Source organism: Aulonocara sp. 'chitande type north' Nkhata Bay, linkage group LG3, assembly GCF_057382095.1.
Source record: "Aulonocara sp. 'chitande type north' Nkhata Bay isolate Kocher_YH1m ecotype deep benthic linkage group LG3, A_spYH_male_GT1.1, whole genome shotgun sequence".
NCBI lineage: Eukaryota > Metazoa > Chordata > Actinopteri > Cichliformes > Cichlidae > Aulonocara > Aulonocara sp. 'chitande type north' Nkhata Bay.
In genome coordinates this window covers 55,619,693-55,640,011 of record NC_141346.1, presented here as the reverse complement: position 1 = coordinate 55,640,011, position 20,319 = coordinate 55,619,693, and the positions used below count along the sequence as shown (strand labels likewise).

At 38.0% G+C, this 20,319-nt stretch overlaps 1 protein-coding gene across 5 annotated transcripts in view; it reads right to left on the bottom strand.

Moving 5' to 3' along the window:
* LOC147336236 (VPS10 domain-containing receptor SorCS2-like) overlaps positions 1-20,319 on the bottom strand; it is a 358,303-nt gene that overhangs the window by 58,861 nt on the left and 279,123 nt on the right. For all 5 annotated transcript variants that reach the window (XM_086285297.1, XM_086285293.1, XM_086285294.1 and 2 more), the window contains 3 exons: positions 12,877-12,941; positions 6,470-6,588; positions 2,123-2,212 (listed from right to left, as the gene is read on the bottom strand). In XM_086285297.1, coding sequence (XP_086141423.1) covers positions 2,123-2,212; positions 6,470-6,588; positions 12,877-12,941 — 274 coding nt within the window. The remainder of the gene's footprint in view (positions 1-2,122; positions 2,213-6,469; positions 6,589-12,876; positions 12,942-20,319) is intronic.

Sequence of the window (20,319 nt, the reverse complement as noted above, 5' to 3'; positions counted from 1 at the left end):
CACCCCATGTCGCTCGACCTAAAAGCTTCGCAAAGCGTGACCTATCTGCTCACCCAAGTAAGAGGACACATGTAGAGAGACAGAGGGAGCGATGAGCATGAGAGTAACTAGGGCATATTTTATCTAAACACATACTTACACACAAACTAATTTATCCACTGGCTTCCCATTACAGCAGATCCCCAGATGTGTGTTTGTCTGTGTAATTCAATTCCTTTCACCTTAAGGATCACGGAAATTGTGGAGCTCTTGGTGCTGAAGTAGCCAGACAATTCAGGTTATAAGATTTCTGTAAGTGGTGGGGTTAGTATTTTACGTATTCGTGTTGCTAAACACCTTGCATAAGATTATCAGTGACAGACTAACAATCGCAGTGTCTGGCTAAAAGGGCTTAGTTTAAAGCCAAGAAAAATAAATAAATAAAAACAAAAATCTTGAAAGATTTCCTCAGGCTTACCATGCAATCAGATGAGTTCAATAGCACTCTGGCAAGTGTCACACTAAAATGGTTCCCTGTGCAGCTGATGCTGACAGCAAAGGTTCCAATACTGGCCTGTATTGAAGTGGAGCTCATTTATCCTCTCTGGCTATGTGAGTGACATAAGATGCTGCTGGATCAATGCTGAGGTGTGAATATTTTATGGAGGTTATCATGTATCAGGGCAGTTCCAGGATTAATTTGAGTGCAGGTAGTGTACTAACACTTGAGACCAACAAAGAAGTGGAACATATTGGAACAAGGGGTTTGATTTTAAAAGTTTTGAATCCATAGAGTTAGGAACATGAAATTTCACACTAAACCCTTTGTATGGGGAATGGGACACATTTACAGTATATCATTCTAGCATGCCTTCCTGTGTCTGAACAGATAATAACAGAACTTTGAAATAATGGACCTTCCATGATTCTCAGTTACCTGCAACAGTCTGTGGACTGTGGACTTTCTATTTCAAGGATACACAATGGATTTCAGCAAAAAATCCAAAGAATGTGATGGTTCAAATGCATTGCTTGTCTACTCCTGGCATCAGTGAGAATATTATTAGCTTAGAAATTTAGTGCAGCGCAGCATGATACAGACTTGAACATAAATTATACATTAAGATATAAAAAAAATAAAAATACACACATATAGTGTTTTGATAGTGAAAGGATTACCAAGCAGTAGATGAGGTCAATGAGACTGACCTAGTTAGTCACATGGCTGTTTTCAAATCCTCAGTTATAGGATAAAACATAGTAACGTATGTGTAATGTGAAAGGGTACTTCAAGAGTACTTCCACCAGGGCAGGGATAGCTCAGTAGGTAGAGTGGTGGCCCCATGATCGGAAGGTCGGGGGTTCGACTCCACTGAACGGCTACCCTGAGGTACCCCTGAGCAAGGTACCGTCCCTACACACTGCTCCCCGGGCGCTGCATTGGTGGCTGCCCACTGCTTCACTGGGTGAATGGGTTAAATGCAGAGGAACCATTTCCCTATGGGGACTAACACGCACACTTTACTTTACACTTTTTACACACTTTACACTTCACCAGTAAATCAAGTAATCACACAGCAAATATGTATAAGTAATGTGGTGTGTACAAGGAGTGGTAGGCCAGTCTGGTCTAATTTAATGAACTCACATAGGTGAGTATCCCAAACTTTTCTGGTACTGTCTTATTTAAATTCATCATTTCCAAGTAAATGTTGTAACCGTGTGTGCTGATACACGGGTATATATGGTGTACGCTAGTCCCTCAAATATTGTACAAGATACAATAGTGCGGGGCTCTAGCGATGGAGTATCATGAAATACTGTTGTGAACCTGGTCACACATGGAATGTGAGCATAAGTGTGTGCAAATATCAGAATACAAACTGCAGTTCACTTAATGGTGTGGGTTTCATCAGTAATGACTTTACAGAACCTACACATTTAATGTCAAAAGTAAAAATAAATCTGATTCCACTGAATTCTTGTAATTATTCTTAGCTAAACAACTATAAATGAAAGTGTTCAAAACACTGATCCCTGAGGGATGCGTGCATAATTCAGACTGAGAAGTCTTTCAGGGAGCAAACTGTGTCAACCTTAAATCAATATTAGCAAAAGATGCACCAATTTTCTCGTCCATTACCTTTGGTAAGGCATACTTAGGAAACCTCATCTGGACAAATTCATTCCGTCGGTAGGACACATAGTGCTTGGTCCGATTGCCTGTGGTGACCTGGGAAATAAGCAAAAACAACAGCAACAGCATGAATAACAGTCTAACAGTTCTACAGTTATAATATAGTCAAACAGTTTTAAATTTTTTATAGACATACGACCCATAAGTATATTACTTTAAAGGGAAAGCTGCTGAATGCACTGAGATTAAAAACGAGGCAAGAGTGAAACAGAAAACAATTTGAGTGACACAGCATCAAGAGACATATTAAGGCTGAATTCATCCAGTCATTTAAATATTGTCCTGCAGAAAAACAATCAAATGTTCAACATCTGCAAATGTCCAGCTGACTAATTGTGGAGGTGGAGGTGCACAGTTCACCATCTGTTGCCGGTGACTCAGTCTGTGCTGATAGGTAAATGCAAAGAAACTCCTGCGCATTGCACAGACCTTGGCATTCAACTCACAAATGGGTAAAAGGCTGAATCATGCCGTCGTCCTGCTGAGTGCTCAGACGATGAAAAAGCTCACATAGCACGAACCAGAATACTCAAACAGGTGATTCTACAGTTTAGCAGAGGGAGTTGGGAGAAAAGAGACCGCACTGGTGACTGACAGTGGATTGGAACAAGAGCTGAATGTGTCATATCCCAAGTGACAGGCTCAGAAATGAGTTAACCATGTTCTGAAACAGGTGAGCAGCACTGAAACTCCTTTTTTTTTTTTTGTGTTAAAAAAAACCCATTTTTTCTTTTGTCAAAATAAAAAGGAAAGGTTTATAACTTTGCATTCAGTGCTTCTATTTTTGACTTTGCCTTTTTTCCCTTCATGGAGATGTCAGTCTCTGTCATCTGAGTTCAGACTGAGCTGTGATTATTGCCATTGCTTGTGATTGAAAGGAGCAGGTAAGTTCCACTTTTCTTTAATGATAAGCATTGCAGAGGGATCAAACAAAAAAAGCCATTTTTAAAAAATGAGAGCTACTGAAGAAAGTGTCATGGACTGAGGTTTCAAAAGGAATCACTTTCTAAAGGACGGCTGGCAGAGTGGGATGAGAGCTGCATTCTCAGCTCTGACTCTGCATATTTATGTAGTGCCTTAATGTTGGAAAAGTACCCCGAAGATCTGTTTATACCATTAAGATTTTTTTTTTTTTTTTTGGACAAAATTTATACAAAGAGCCAGAGTTTCTTGTGTTTGTGAAACTTGTGTGAATAGCTGAATGTCAGAGGTTCAGTACTTCATTGCAAATCAATAAACTTGTCAGTTTCAGAAAGAAATGTTTTGGGTGAACCCCCAGCAGCTGAAAGGATTAGGACTGCAGGCTGCCAGTTGTTGAAAACGCCTTCACTTAAAATAACAAACAGGAAACCAGCAAACTAAATGAAACCCAAAATCATAATAAAAGAACAGAGCACAGTAAGGAACATGTGAACAAGAAGTTACTAGACAACAACCAACCAACTGAAGGAAGGGTTAAAACAAACAGGTGAACTTAATGAACAATGAAGGGCTTTAAAAAACTGAAAACCTCACGGGAAATGTTCACCACATAACAGCACACTGAAAGGAGAAAAAATAAAAAAAAGACTGACAAAGCACATGAAAAGCTGGCAATGCAAGTGACAAGATGTATTTGGTCTATCATCACCTCCAGTTTTTTTCTTTGTCTATATGTACCTTGTTTTAGTTTCTGTACTCAGTATAGAGACTTGTGTTTAGGTATCATAATCCACAACACACTTTTTACATTAATTCTCAAAGTGTGGAGCTCTGAAAACTAATTTTCCAAAAGGTATTCCATTATTTGCTGTTCTGGACGCTTTCAAATCTACATAGTTATTCAGTTAGGTTTGAGATTATTCTAATTAGGACCTCATAGATTAAAGGTGACCAGTCAGAGCACTTTGTATCGTACTGTATTGTATTGTACTTGATGCATGCTCAATCATCCAGGTAAGTCGATCACAAAAGGTTGATTCTGTTCATCTGGACGTAGCGTTTTCAGTGGAAGAAACGTTTCATCACTCATCCAAGTGACTTCTTCAGTCTCAGTTGACTGCAGGTTTCCCCAGCCGTATAAACACTACATTTGCACAATAACTGAAACCATCTTTTGCCATCTTACAAAGCTGTGATTGCAGCCATTCCCCAACTCTCTCTGTTAATGGTATTCATGGCCTTTGATCAATGGGTTTTGATCAGTTGTTGATCAATGGTTATGATAATTTTCATATTAATGATCAAGGAACAGACCTCACCTTATAAAGTTGGGGATGAAAGTATCAACAATTACTTTAAAGGGAAAGTGACACATGCAGTAAATGTTCGCACACATACATCACTCACAGAACTGCCAGGTGTTGGGTTTCATTATAGGTAAACACGTAAGAACTGCTAGTAAAGATTGTTTGAGGTGTTGTTCTTCAAACCTGATATCTGTATGTAATGCTTGAAATATTAGGAGGATTATCCCTTAAGGATAATGGGCCAGTCTACAGTGACCTGATGAGTTTTCATTCTTCTCACAGATGCAAACACTCATGCACACATAACTTTACACATAGGGGGACAACACCCAGAGAGAGCAACTTTGTCCTACTGTGGAGATTGTCCTCTAGCATACCAGCTCATGTCTATTCTCCATGCAAATAGAATTGAACTATTGGCCACTGCAGAGTGTGCAGTACTGTACTGCATGGCAAATCAATTATAGACAAGATTAATTCCGCACACTATCACGAATAGAAATTCTTTTTCCATTTCAAGTGACAGCACTGTATGTTATCTGGGCAGCAAGAGTTTATCAGTAAAACAGACATAAAGCTGCAAATTCAGCTGTAAGCGCAAACACAGCTGCAACTGAATAGATACACTGACAGATACAACATATACACAAATGCTGAAAGAGAAATAACTGGGGAGATGCAGGTTTAAAAAAAAAAAAAACTTGCTCAGTTTTTCCTTACTAGTATTATGTATATAGAACTATCTCATAGTATAAGACTTTAACTTTGTTGTTTATTGCTTTTTTATTGTAGACTGTAGTAATTTTATTCTTTTATTCTGCTGATTTAATGCAACAGTTTCTCTCGTGGGATCATTAAAGTATCTATCTACAGAGTGCTGGAAAGTAAATGCAACAAAAGCCACAGTATAGGTGCCTCTGCCTCGACCCTTGGAGGCTGCCTAGATTTTGGGTCCACTTTAGAGACGTACAGTACAAAGAATGTATTAGTCAGGAGACAAGTTTTGTTTCTGGCAAAAAAGAGGAAGAAAATAGAAGTTTTCACTATTTCACTAAGCTCGGGAAAAGATCATAATATCAATCATAATTTTTTCCTGAGACCTATGCATAACCTGAAATCTCAATTTGACTGTAATGCAGACTATATGATTATAATTCTGATAACACTCTAGCTTAAAATAATGTTTAAGCTTGGCTAAGCTATGCAATTTATCAGTATCACATCTTGAACACCCTGTGATAAGAAAAATACTAGCTTGAGAAAAATGTATTGTTCAATTTTTAATCCATCTATAAAATGATGGCCTCTACGGTTGAGTGACCAACGGATAATCCTCCTTTTGAAGTTCAGTTACTGTTTTCTAGCTCACCCCTGCATTTCCTGTCTCATGTTTTCCATATCATATAGCTTAGTGGTCAGGTTGCTGTTTGCATGTTCTTCCCATGTCTTTGTGGGTTCTCTCCAGGTACTCTGGCTTCCTTCCACAGTTCAAAGGGTTATTGAGTGATTCTAAATTGCCCATAAGTGTGAATGTGAATCAACATGGTTGTCTGTCTCTCTGTGTTAGCCCTGAAACCTGTTTGCGGTTGCAGGGCTGGAATAGGGTCCAGACTTCCTGAATTGGACAGGCAGAGGAGAACAGATGGACTATATGATCATGCAAATGCATAGGTGTACACATTTCCTCTCCCACAACACAAATAGTATTTATTAAATGTGTACAAAAATGCTGTCTACTGTGTGAAAAGCTGAACGAGTTCAAATGGAACAAAGACAAAACAATAACCTGCAACACGAGACATTAAAATAGAATTTGAAACCATCAGAGGAGCAATTCCTGTCTTCTCATTAATGCAGCAGTCAGATGTAATGTTGAGAATATTAGGTGCTGTGGAATCTAACAAATGCATCAGACAAAATGGAGTGGATACGTGACAGGATTTAAAATTTAGTTTGAATAGAATGGCAGTAGTCTGGAATATGAGAGAAGATAAGTGACATTTATATAGCACAGTGTTTCAAAGTGTAAAATAAAAACATTCATGCACATGTATTCCTCTTTTACCTTGACAAATACGTAGTCATCCTGCACCAGCAGCGAGTTGTGATCAATTTTTCCAAGGAACTGTGCCGTCACCATTTTGTCCGAGCAGTTCTGAATGAGGCAGGTGACATACAAGTAGCCTGGAGTGACATGGACAGCAACAGGACAGGAAACAGTGACACAGTCAGGAAACAGGAAGGGATAATTACTGCTGGAAATTTTAAACAAAACACATTGGCATTCTAGAATATCTTGTTAATAATTGCAATGCATCTTTGTAATTTCTGCCCCCACACCCTTGAACAGGTCCAGGCAGATCATGGATCCTCTCTGTGCCTTGCTCTGCCTGACGTCTCTTCCTGTTAAAAGTTCTTCCTTCCCACTGTCACCAAGGGCTTGCTTACCAGATGGTTGGTTTTCACTTTTGTTGGCCCATAAAGTCCCTCAACTGGACTATTTTGAAAACACATTATAAAACTGAATAAAATATAGTGTAAAATATATTTTTTATTATGTCTCAGCTACTTAATATCTGATGTGTTTAAATGTGTTGTAAAAATAAAGTAACTTAACTTGAGTAGGTTGAATATTCACAGAGATTTATGATTATTCAAACAGCATTCACAGTAATGGTACTTATACTGTACATGGAAGCTAAATACAACTATAGCTTTTAGCTGACATAATAAAAACTGTGTAATCTATGTTAAGTAGAGAAAGTAAAAGAGAAAAGGCTCAAGAATGGGGAAAAAATAGGATAGAATACAATAGAAATAAGCATAAGCTGAAGACTGCAGCTTCTGCTTTTCTGTGGCTGGCTGTTAGAGGGAGTGGAAGAAAATGTATGAGAGGAAAAACTAGGCGAAAAGAAAAATGGAGACATCATTTTCCAGACTCTATAAGATATGACAGCTTCCCCATAGACATACAGTCGTTCTAGGATCCAAATGGCCAGGAGGGATTACCCTCACACAGGCACACAGAGAGGCTAGCGCATGGTGCAAAGCTCAACCACTATTGAATTTCAACCAGCAGCTGCATCAGCAGCATCGACTCCTGAAATGCAGCCGCTATGTTCCCCCCAAAGGTGACAAGCTGGCAATAGAGAAAATACTCACACACACACACACAACTTCACACTCTCAAGCCTGCATCCACACATGTGCGAGGTTAGCAGTTCAGATGCACTGGCTGAATCCACATTTATGGTTTGACCTTCAATTGATTACATCAGACACTTGGAAATAAGTTAAAAGTATCAGCTCAGATATAACTTAGAGCTTAACAGCATCTGAAGTGAATTAGACATTCATCAAACTGACCTTGATCTTTCAAAAATACAGGTTCTTACAGGACTCACTGAAACTTCAAATCACCATATGGCAAACAGAATCTATGCTTACTTCTCACACATGTTTAACATAAAAAAATAGATGATAGAAAATAGACTCAAAGAATTTCACACATAACTTTGGAAGTACTAACAATTACTACGACCAGATAATGAAACAAAGGGCTTCAAGCTACGTCACGGAGGGCAACTTAAACTGTGTGTCACATATATCAGTGCTGCTTCTGCCCTGCATCAGTGCCTTCTGTTTCAATTCATCCACCAACCTCCACCAAAGCTCAAGAAGAATCACTCCCTCGTTTCTGCGAGAGGCCTGGGAGCCTGAAGGTCTTGCACAGTATCTTTCCATTTCCCAAGACTGTGCGGTTCTGCACAGATATCTCAGATGTCATTCCTGGAATCTGCTGATCTGCTGGGTCACTGCTCCAAGTGTTCCAGTTACTATGTGGACCACTGTTGCCTAAACTTTCCAAATTGTCTCTCAGCCCTGGTATTTGAATTGTTTTTCATTCTTCTTGTGTTTCTTGTTCCTGATGTTGCTATCACTTGGTATCGCTACATCGAACACTACGACTGTCTTCCTCTGCTTGTCCACCACTACTATTTCTTGGTTGGTTGCCCATCACCCGTTTGTCTGTCTGTATGTGGAAGTTCCACAGAATATTACCATGGTCATTCTCAGGGCATATCTCATTTTGACTTTGTGTGTGTGTGTGTGTGTGTGTGTGTGTGTGTGTGTGTGTATATATATATATATATATATATATATATACATATATACATATATATATATATACATATTATATATACTGTATATATATATACATACACATACACACACAAAGTCAAAATGAGATATGCCCTGAGAATGACCATGGTCTCTGTATATATATATATGACAGAGAGGATGACTCTTTCTCCATGTCCTTTGCTAAACAGAATGGATATTAATCTACCTGGTTTAAAAATTCATAAAAGACAGTTTTACAGATGTCTGTGTTATAATGCACCATATCAAGTCACCTTCATTCACATGTGGTACATCCTATCTTCTTTATATTGATGTCTTTTACTACTTTTTTTCTAAAGTATTATCTTAGTAGAATAAAATCAACATACAACTACATAAAAGAAAATTCAAATCGGTTCAGCCTCAGGATGACGCAACTTCATATCGCATGACTGAGTCAATTCTTTTCATCAGCACTGTACTTTTCCTCCTCTGCTTTGTCTTTGTTCAGGAGGTGTGTGGAGTGGCTAATTTATTGAAAAGCCCAGACATTTAATCAAAGCAGCATACGGTGGAGAACTCATTAAAAAACTATTAGATTGGACTAAGTGTTCAATTCCAGCTTGTGGCACACTCATTTCTTCATGCCACTTGCTGTCCTCACATACCTGCAACCACACTCACATGGTGAAATTGGGTGGTATGACGAGGAAAACAGCAACAGGGAAACAGGGCATAGCTAAAGGGATATTATTGAGACTGTGACTATTTAAAAAATACAGAAAGCAATACATGTAATACTTGTAGAGACATGTACACATTTACAGTACTCCTAACATTACAGCGTCAATATGTGCATGAACAAGATACTCTCATGCTTTCTTGCCCTTCAATCTCCCTAATGACAAACTAATATACAAAGACACACTACCAGCTAGCATCTCTGTGCACACATGGCTCATCCATCAATCGACCACCCCATCTCCTAGGAGACTTTCCTCCCACCCCTCCAGCCCTTCTCAAACATCAGACAGCAGTCCTGGGAGCTGAGGGCAGGGCCACAGTTCCTCATCTCTCCTGTGTCCTTTTTGGTAGCATGCCACTGTTTAACCTTGGCCATGCTACGCATGACAGGGTTGGAGCAGAGGATTTGGGGGAACAGGGTGAACAGATTGGTTTAGCATGCCTGGTCGCTCCCGCCTTCCTCAACTATCTATCTGGGCACAGAAGCAAGGAGAGGAAGAGGGAGGAGAATGAGAAAGATGAGGCCATGTGCCCCAGGAAGAGCTCCCCTAACTGGGCAGTCAGCCCAGACAGACAGCCTCTCATCTTCACTATCCACAAACACAGGGAGCTTTGTTCAGCCCGACAGATTTCACAATGCAGGCAGCATCTTTCTGTGTGTGGGTTAAAAGATTGCTCGTCTCCTCCTCAAGAGGTTCAGATTTTAATGGCCATTTATAATAGGGAGGTTTATTGAGAATGGAACAGCAAATATAATAAACACATCCTTCATTGTGCCCTTCAGAGTCTGCCACTCCTATCTGACTTTGCCTGCTCAGGTTTATTTAGAGGTTATAGTTTAGAATTTAGGATTATAGTTTGGGAGACTGAGAGAAGATGAAGTCAAGATGTGAATAAAGAGTCTGAACATTTGCCACCTTCATTGACAAATGCACAATCTCAAATACACATTTCTATTACCCTCTTGGCCCTCTGTGTGGAGGTGTTCGTCTGTCACTCAGGAGATATGATAATCCAAATTCACTGGTGTGAGTATTTAGCTTATCCATTAATTCCCTACTGACCCCTCACACATAAACACTACCAACACTCCCACACCAAGGTCATTCGGTAATCTCTTCTTTTACTTGCTTTTACATTGTAGTGCTAGCGCTGCCTGGATAGGTAAAACACATTATCCTCTACCTCAAGAATTCTTAAAGAGAAGTTGATCCTCATGTCATAGTTGTAATTAATCACAATTAATAGCAATTACTTGATCAATAGCCTGGTTTCAATTACTTTTTTTTTTCAACTTAATATTTACGCTTGTAACTGACATTTATGCAATATAATGAAGTAAATGCAGAATAACCACAAAGAATGTATGCTTAAATTCAAAGAGAATTTAAATAGTTTTCTTGCATCTTTTAACACAGGTTATTTTCTGTGAAACTTTTTAAAAAACCTATATACTAATAGGTAAGTATACACCAATATATAATATATATTAGTGCTGTCAAACAATTAAAATGTTTAATCAGATTCATCACAGGGTTACAGTGGATTAATTTTGATTAATCACAATTAAATATCATTCATTTTTATTCTATATTAATCGCATTTCATTTTGCATGAGCAAACAGACTCAAGAAAAAAGGGAGAATGTACGCACTTTCATGTTGCAATCCACTTGGCAATTGTGTCAGTCAACATGTCTGAGGCAGTGTTGCCAACTCCTCAGTAAGGAAAATCGCTATTGGTTGTCCTAAAAGTCGCTAAATGACATCATAACCTAATTTGCATAATTGGTCATGCTAATATAATTGTAACCTACGCTGTTGGAGACAGAAATAACATCGTGGAAGAAACATAAAGTGAGCAAAAAACGTCCTAAATGCATTTAGAATTTATTTAGAACTACAAATTAAATTTCGTTTAACAATTATTGTTTTTTAATGTCACAATTCCAACCCTGCTCCTTTATCCGGGCTTCGACTGGCAAAAGTGACCCGAAATAGGCACTCTGGTGGAGTTACTTTATGTGTGTGTGTGTTTATAAGTAGTTTTAAACCTTGTGATCCACAAAACAGCATGAGAGTAAAAGAAGAACTGACTGCATTACAGTCAGTGCGGGAGCAGCGGCTTCGCTCATGCGCGGTTCATTTGCAGTTTGGACGCATAGGTGTGAACATCTCCTGCAGCTGGGGGAGGACTATCCTCCGCCCGTGAGCGCTTTAGCACGGGTGAGGTGCCCACGGCAGCACTGCTGCTTGTTGAGAGTAAGAGCAATACGCCCTTTCACGTTAAAAAGTCGTCATAAGTAAGTCTCCAATAACACCAGAAAAAGTCGCCAGATTTGTCGCTAGAAGCTTTTTAGAAAAAAAGTCGCTAAGGGGGTCTGAAAACCCGCCAAATATAGCGACAAAGTCGCTAAGTTGGCAACACTGGTCTGAGGTAGACTTACTGAGTCCCCGATTCTCCGTGAGTGGTTTGTCGCAAGCTTGGTGACGCGTTAGCCAAAGTCCTAGCAGCATCCCCGGCTAACGTATGCTTCACGTCAGTGTGATATTTTAAGCTGGAAGTGCTTCGGTAAAAAGAAAATTCCTTCTTGCATAATTTGCATAATACTTTATGTCGGTTGACTGTTCCGTCTTGTTATTTCTTTAATACTCAAATTTCCATTGAGAGGGCCAATGTGCGTTTATCAACATTTTAGGGATTTTGAGTCATTCTGCACTCCAGATGCGTTAATTGTGCTAAAAAAAAAGTATCACATTGACCGTGATGGCAGATGAATTTGCATTAACATGTTAATTTTCACAGCACTAATTATTTCCTTTTGGTTTTGCCTTAAGGCTATTATTAATTCTGTCCTTCCCTGAATTCAGAGTGAGTTCTCTTGTGCCTTTAGTTGGGTTCTTTGTTATTTTAACAGTTTAAAATTAGTTGTCTCTTGTGTCTTCCTTTAAGCTTTTTTTTTTTTTTTTTTTGCCTGTCCCGTTTGGCTCTTTTGCCATCAGAATTGTTGTCTAAAGGCAAAGAAAGATGCCCAACGGATTTACTTTACCGGATTTACTTCCTTTAAGCTTGACTTCATCCCCTGTGATTGTCTTGATTACTGTCACCTATGTCTCATTACCCTCCTGTTTCTAGTTAAAGTGTATATATAGTCCTGTGCTTCTCCTTAGACTTGTCTGTAGTCTTTATCTTCCTCTGTTTGCTCTTAGTTTTGCCTGTTTCCCTGCAAAGACCTTAAAGTTCTGCTTGTATTCGGATTTGGCTGTAGGCATTGCATTCAACCTAATAAAGGTTCACCTTTTTGTTTAAAATCCTGTATTTTGGTCCTCTACCCATCAGCTTGTGATAGTGCCAGTTAATGTATTTTAATAACATGCTTTTAAACCCAAGAAAGAATACACCTGGTAGCATTTCAAATTTCAAGTCTCTTTGCTGATTAGCTGTTTGCTATTAGTAGTATAAAATTGGACCAAAGCTAAACCTTGTGCTTTATTTTACCTCTAGATTTATATCAACTTATAGAAATTCTAATAAACTTTGATCTTCTCTGACCAAGTGCTAACATTATAACAAGATGAGTGGGCTAGTGGAAGATCACTGCACCTCCACTTGTATCTTGCATCTCCATGTGCACCAGATCAGGATCCACATCCACACCAGATACAGACCTGGAACACAGAAGACAATCATGTCAGATGTAGATCAGACTTCAAGCTTAAAACCACATATGACTAGTCCAAGCAACACAACAGTAAAGCACAGTCAATACAATATGTTTTTTTAATAATAACAATTTGTCACTTTAATGTTTTTAGAATTTTACTTCTATATTTCCCTTTTTTACATTTTCTAATTTTAATATTGGAGCAAGACAGAAAATATGGAGAAATAAAACATGGAACAAATGGCATGACCGCACAAATTCGCTGCATTCTGTCAAATGATGTGTGTTTTAGATGTTCACATAACATGGTGAACCCAGGAAAACGTTTTTATTCATGACTCAAACCTGTTAGGGTGGTGGATGGATGTAAATGTAGAAACATTTAAGTTTGAGTGTATCATTTTAATCTTTTAAATTCAAAATCAAAGGTTAAGAAATGCTTTCCACTGTTTTTATGGAATTACCAATGTTATATGTCTAAGTTTGCAGGGGAAGACCATCTAGAACTAAACCATTCAATCATAATTTTAGACAACTTGTACACGTTGATTTCTACGCTAATTTTATTTTAGCCAATCCAGACAAAGCCCCTCCCACTACCCTGAATTCGATAGGCAGAAAATGTATGGCTGGATGGATAATATGTTATAATGTACAGTCACTGTCCACAACCCCTTTTTTCACTGGTCAGCACTTCCTGGAAAATGCACTTATCCTAACTCATGTTAACGTAGTATACTTTAAAACCATCAAAATGTTCATATGCTCCTTTTTAAAAGCACACGGATGTATACAAAAGTGCATTTGCTCTGTCTGCCCTTCAGTGAGTGGTAAACTAAACAGTTCATCTGAGTAGAACTGCATAATGTAGTCTGTAAAATATCCCCCTGGCCAGTAAAGACACAGTGGAGATTTAAAACCTTGTTACTTTTCCTATAAAGAGATTTTACAAGCAATTAGCAGACTGTGAGGGGAAGGGGAAGCAAGGTAGGAAAAGAGTTATGAGGGGTAAGGAATATCAGTCATATTGTAGGTAAAGAGAGAGCTCATAGAGGACGCTTCAGAAAAAACACTACCCACGTGAAACAGTTTACTTAAAAAATCTTATGTATTACTTTAAATAAGTTACACATTAATAAGTAATAAATAAGTCACATTTCTTTCAGCATTAGAATAATTATCACTCACTGCTTGTTTTTCATTGCTGGGATGATACACATACGTCTCATACTCTATACATGGTGCAGGTAAAATATATATTTCTTATTAAAAACATTATTAAAAGTATTCTAAAAATTATTTGGTCGTACTAAATGCAAATGACATTTCAAAATTTTGCCAATGGTACGTTATTGTTTGTGCAATACATAAAACTTAACTTGATTGAATGGAATAAAGTGGTCATTAATAGCCAATTCAAAATCAAGTCTATTATCCAGAAAGTCTTTTCTGTTTAACAAAAACAGCTGCCAACAAATGTGGTTCATCTACAAAACCAAGTTTGCTTCTGGGCTCAGTCCAGTTACTGCTAGTCAGATGTCTATGGAATGGGTTATACACCCATCGTACAAATATAAGAGGTCACCACAATTTAAACAGTGGATGATGAAAAGCGACTGCAGAAACAAGAAGAAGAGAACTCATTATCCATCTGTTAGCCTGATATCAGAAAGAATGTTCAGCTTGTTAAGGGGCATATGAAGGAATGACTGGCAGCAGAGACTATGATGAAATGTCAGTGATGTATAGTGATTTATACCAATGACAGTTAAACTTTTCTAATAGAGCGACTGAAGTGAGCACAGCTTAGAGTAGGGGGTCCATTTCAGCTTATCACAGCGGTAAAGAGAATATAGGAGAACTACTTATGTAAGCCTTAGAATGGGACTAGGGACCAGCTATCAGCTACAAAACAGCACGTCCATATTTACCTTCAGTATGGTATTGTGTCCACTTTAACAGATTTCTTTTTAAAGACTGACTTTTACCCTGGACAGCAGAGTATCCAAGAAAGGAGGGACAGAGCGCAATAACATGGAATAACATGTCCAGAAGCAGAATCAAACCTGGATCTCTGGAGTAGCCTTTCAGCATATAGTTCACCTGTTTAATCCACTCTAATAGATTTCCATTGGCATGTACCTCAATGTAATTTATTTTGCGTTGACACTAATGCACAGCAATGCCGAAATACTCCTTTTGCCAGGTTTTAGGATGTTCCTCTTCTTGTTAGTCGCCAATCAGGCTTTAAGCAAACACTGGGCATTTGAAATGTCCTTATCAATAGCTAAATCTTTGTCTGCCTGACATTTGCAGTTTTCTTTTCTTTTCTTTTTTTTTAACTTTCTGTATTTATTTTTACTGTATATATACTTTAAGGTTCTGGACCTGATCAAGAGTCTTGCTGCTTGTTCCCATCTATTAGAAAACCCATGAGCAAACGTCCCATGTCCTCCTTGACCTATCTTGGAAACTTGCATGTTTCTTTGGATAGAAGTGTCAGCTCCAAGCATGCAATGTGAATTCAGACTGAAGGTGAATTTGCACTTTGAGAAATGTTACCCCTCGGCCATCTAGTGAATGATTTCAATGGACTGAATGGCTTTAATGGAATCTTCTACCACTGCCGTGCAGATGACACCCAGTGACACTTTTCTGTCAAGCCCAAAACCTTGACAGCCTCTTGACATTGTTGTACCCAAACTGTGGAACAGCCTTCCTCAGACTATTAAAACAGCAGATTCTGTTATTTGTTTTAAAACAACTGCTGAAAACTCATTTTTTATAGGTTAGTGTTTCCTTAATCTTTTCACCTTCATTTTTTGGCCATAGTTTGCAACCATGCATGCATGTATGTGTGTATGATGGAACAAAAGAGCATGTCTGTTTTTGTGTCTGTATGTTCAAACATGTACACTTATCTCCTGTACATATATATCTCTGTTTTGAAAAGTGCTATACAAATAAATTCTTCTTCTTCTTCTCGTTATTATTATTATTATACAAGCTGTTTTCTTCACCTATTCTTAAACATTTTACTTTTGTTTTTAGTTGTCAGCCTTGCAATGTCAGTTTAATTTCAATAAACAGCTTTTTCATTTTATTGAGAATGACAAACAAAACGTTTACAACCTAGCATCACAAAAACAAGGTCCACTGGAACACATTTAGCTAGACCAGCCTAAAGGCAGATTGATTTTAATGTGATATTTTTTGTGTGATTTATGTGCACTTGCAGGAAGACTTCTGGTCTCTGCTATTCCTGTTACAGCTGATATGACTGGCTAAATTCAGATCCCAAAACTCTAACAACATGCATTTACAGTGTGTATGTATGTAAAACCTTAGCCACATATATAAACTTTTGAATGGAGGACCACAATCTTTATGATATTAGTGGTATGGAGCTCAGTTTCCTATAATCAATAGTTATATAGAAAACAAAAACAAAACAAAACAAATCAAATAAACTAAAAAAATAAAACCACCAAAACAATTCTTGGTATTTAGTTAAACATAGACAATTCACAGGCAGTCACACAGACAGACAAAATTGCACAGGAACCATTTATTGGAAAAACAATAGTCAGTAAAGTCAGTAATTCATCCATTCCATATAGACAATTAGGACCAAGCTTTGTAAAGATCAAAGTAAAAGTTTTGTAAAGACCAACTGAAGCAATAGGCCACTGGCTATATGATGGCACTTGGCGAGGGGTATTAAGTCAAGCGGTCAGCAATTTTTGCCAGTTTAATCTGCTCTTATATTGTATGGTTAAATGGTCACTCTGTTTTCCAGGTGTTTCTGAGTAAATATTGGATGGGTAGCCAATATTTAAAGGTTAAGATTTTGGAGCCATTTTTCATGGTTTCCAAAATATGAATTTTGAAAACAAGTCCATAACTTTTAATCTTGTGCCACTATTAAGTCAAAACCAAATGTTATTCACAGAAAAACAAAAAAAATGTTTAATCCACAAGTTACAGTAAGAATTACATAATATAGCTCTCATTGCAGGGGTCTAAAACCCAGAGCCAACTCTTACTTGAGTATGTAACTTAAGTCTAAAAAAGGAAGCACTTAGGGTGTTTCTCTTCCTATATGGCACCCTTCCACAATCTCTCAATTTTTACATTGCAGAGAGGATGATTTGTGAGTTAGCACTGGTGGTATAAATCATAGTTGCTTGGGTGTGTGAACCAGCTCATTTAATATTTGCAAAGAGAGGACAGGAACTCCTTCAGAAATGCCTTTCTGACCTTTAAAAGATGGGAAAGAGGGACTCAATAGTATTTGAATGCTGCACATTTGAACTTATAATTTTACAATAATGCCTATTTTACATGAATGAGTAACATGAAGCTTAATTCAAATGGGAGAAAATGGTAAAAGAAAACAGATGAATAGAAGAATGAAAAAGGAGATAAAATATGAAGACTAGAGTTAGGAGGAGACATACTGGAAGATATATGATCGTGAAAGCTGTGAAATATTACATGTGACAATAAGAGCCATTTACTTTCTTCTGCTTTCTGTTTCTCTCTGGGATGAGATGACAGCCTTATTATAAAACACTCTGCAGTAATTTCCCACAATTTTGACCCCTGTGCATTACAACCAACGTGAGCATTGAAAGGATAGGAAACACCTGACCTCGAAAAGATTCCTATCCAAGCAGGTTTTTCAGGTTTGCTTCTGAGCAAAGTTTCTTTTTTTTTTTTAAAGTATATTGCCTCACATCAGCTCTACCAATCTATTGAAGGTTGTTTACCTTGGTTAACTTTAATAGATTAATGATTGTTAAGATAGAAATCCACAGTTTTCATGCAAAATGCAATGCATAGTTGTACTTGGGATGTAAATTACCCCTCTCGTCTAAGTTGTTGCATTTGCTAAAAAGTTTGTTTTATCCCTGGTGGGAGTCATTTTCACATATTTATTAACTCTTAAAAGAAAAATCTGCTGCTCTTAGTAAATGAAACAGGATGCCTCCTTCCTGCCATCTGGAGATTTATGTATAAAAGACAATGGTGCTTTGCAGGAAAACCGAAAAATCTACCATCACAGCAACCTCTCTCTCTCTACCTCTTGGTGTGTTTGCTTGTTGCTCTGTGTATATGTGTCTGCTTACTCCACGTTACCTTAGGGGGGCAGGATCCTCCTGGGATCTCAGCCCTCGCCCTGATGTGCCTCAAGCAATCAAGCACCTGTGAATCAGCTGGCAATCAGCTGACTGCTATTTAAACTGGGACCTGACCTTCAGTCTCTGTCTGAGTGTTGTCCAACTGTCGTAGTGATTGCCTTGCCCATCTGTAAGTCTCTTTCATTATTGTTAGCACAAAGATTTCAAATGTTAGCTGTGGTTACCTGTGGAGAGTGTTTTGCATGGCTGAGAGAAGAGATTCTGTCCTGGGAACACTGGAGATCAGATGCTGGATTTTGTAAATACAAGACTTTTGAACTAAGAACTGCTGAAAGACTTTATAAATAGCACAACTCTCCTGCACTGTAAATAAAGCCACTGCAATGTCATTGATTTCATAATAAATATTAAAGCTGGTCAAATAATACCAGTGAAAGCCATTTAAAACTATTTATATTGTTCTATGAGAGAGAGCGAGAGAGAGAGAAACACACACACACACACACACCTGGTCTTGCCCCCCCCCCCCCCCCCCTCTCTCTCCACCACTTGGCAATGGCCAATTTTTTTTTTTATGTTTGTGTAATGTTAATCCACCAATGTTGTTGGTTGTTCAAGCTCTTTAAATGAAATTATATTATTAATGTTAGAATATAATTTTGTTGTTTTTCATTCATATTTTGTTTCATTTTCATCAAATTTAATGTTTTACAATATAAAACAGAAGAAAATTTTAAAGCATATTAATTTTCTTTGATTAAGTTGGCAAATTACTGAAAATTTTCTGAACAGAACATTTTGTGCTTGAATGCTTGATTAATTTCTGATAAATCCAGTCTGCCAGCTCAAATGTGGGTATAAAATGTGAATTCAGTTTGAAATTCCTCCTCATTTTAAAATGGGAACATGCAGAGAGCTCTTTGAAAAGGGAATAGTCTACATTGAAGCACTTTGTGATGCTGTGATGGTCTTTGAGACAAATAGAGCAAGACTTCAAGTGTTCTCACAGTGTGGTCAAGTGTGCTTTGGAGTCTGGCCCTTACAGAATGCACCAAGGAAGAGGAAGAAATGAAAGCTGACTGAAGCAGATCTCAGGCACCTTAAGACTTTAAGTAGTATAGACAGAAGGAGGACCACTGCTGCTTCAGGCAGCAAAAAAGGTAAATGTTTTTAGATCATATTATAAGAAAGTCTCCAGACTGACCATAAGCAAATGACTGAATGAACAAGGCTGAAGGGAAACTTAACTTCTAAGAAGCCATTATCTGTGCAATGTCACAAATTGCACAGATTGCAAACATCCACAAAAATTTTGATGCTAGCATAATATAATGAACAAAAAATTCTAGCAAATCACCTTGGTTCATCAAGATGTAGACTGAAATGGATTGCTCATGGGTTTATATACCAACAAGAGAATGACCCAAAACATATTTCAAAACTGTGCACAAACTATGTGAAAAAGGAATCTAGAGAACTAGAACTGTTGGACTGGCCAAGTCTAAGTCCAAACTTGAAAAATATTGAGCAGATTTGAGATTTGGTGGATTCGAAGACAGGTTGGACAAAAGTTCCATTGGGAAACTTTGTGGGACAAACCAAAAACTATTTGTTTTTGACAGATTTTTAAAATATGTATTTTCCTGTTTTTATGACAGGTGGTTATCTATCCATCCAGCACATAACAGCAGGGTGCAAGATGCTAGCAAGCAGGGCATACATGGAACGCCATAACCAAGTGATTTGGATAGTATACAGGAACACCTGTGCCAGGTATAGCAAGGATGTTCCAAAGTCAAAACGGGATTTGCATTCTCAACGACCAAGGTAAGTTTCTGTGGAACTTCCAGATACAGACGGAAAAACCGGACATGGTAGTGGTGGACAATCAGAGGAAGACAGTAATAGTGATAGATGTAGCGATACCGAATGACAGCAACATCAAGAAGAAGGAACACGAGAAGTTGGAGAAGTACTAAGGGCTCAGAGAAGAGCTCGAGAAGATGTGGAGGGCAAAGGTAACAGTGGTCCCAGTGGTAAACGGGACCCCAAGCTGGGCAAGTGGCTCCAGCAGATCCAGGAACAACTGAGATCTCTGTCTAGAAGAGCAAAGTCCTACACTGTAAAAAAAATCCTAATATAAAAGTATTTTACTGTGTATTTTACAGTTTTGTTCTGTTCTTCTAGAATATCATTAAATTTACATAAATGGACTGTGATTTCACATTTTAAATGTAA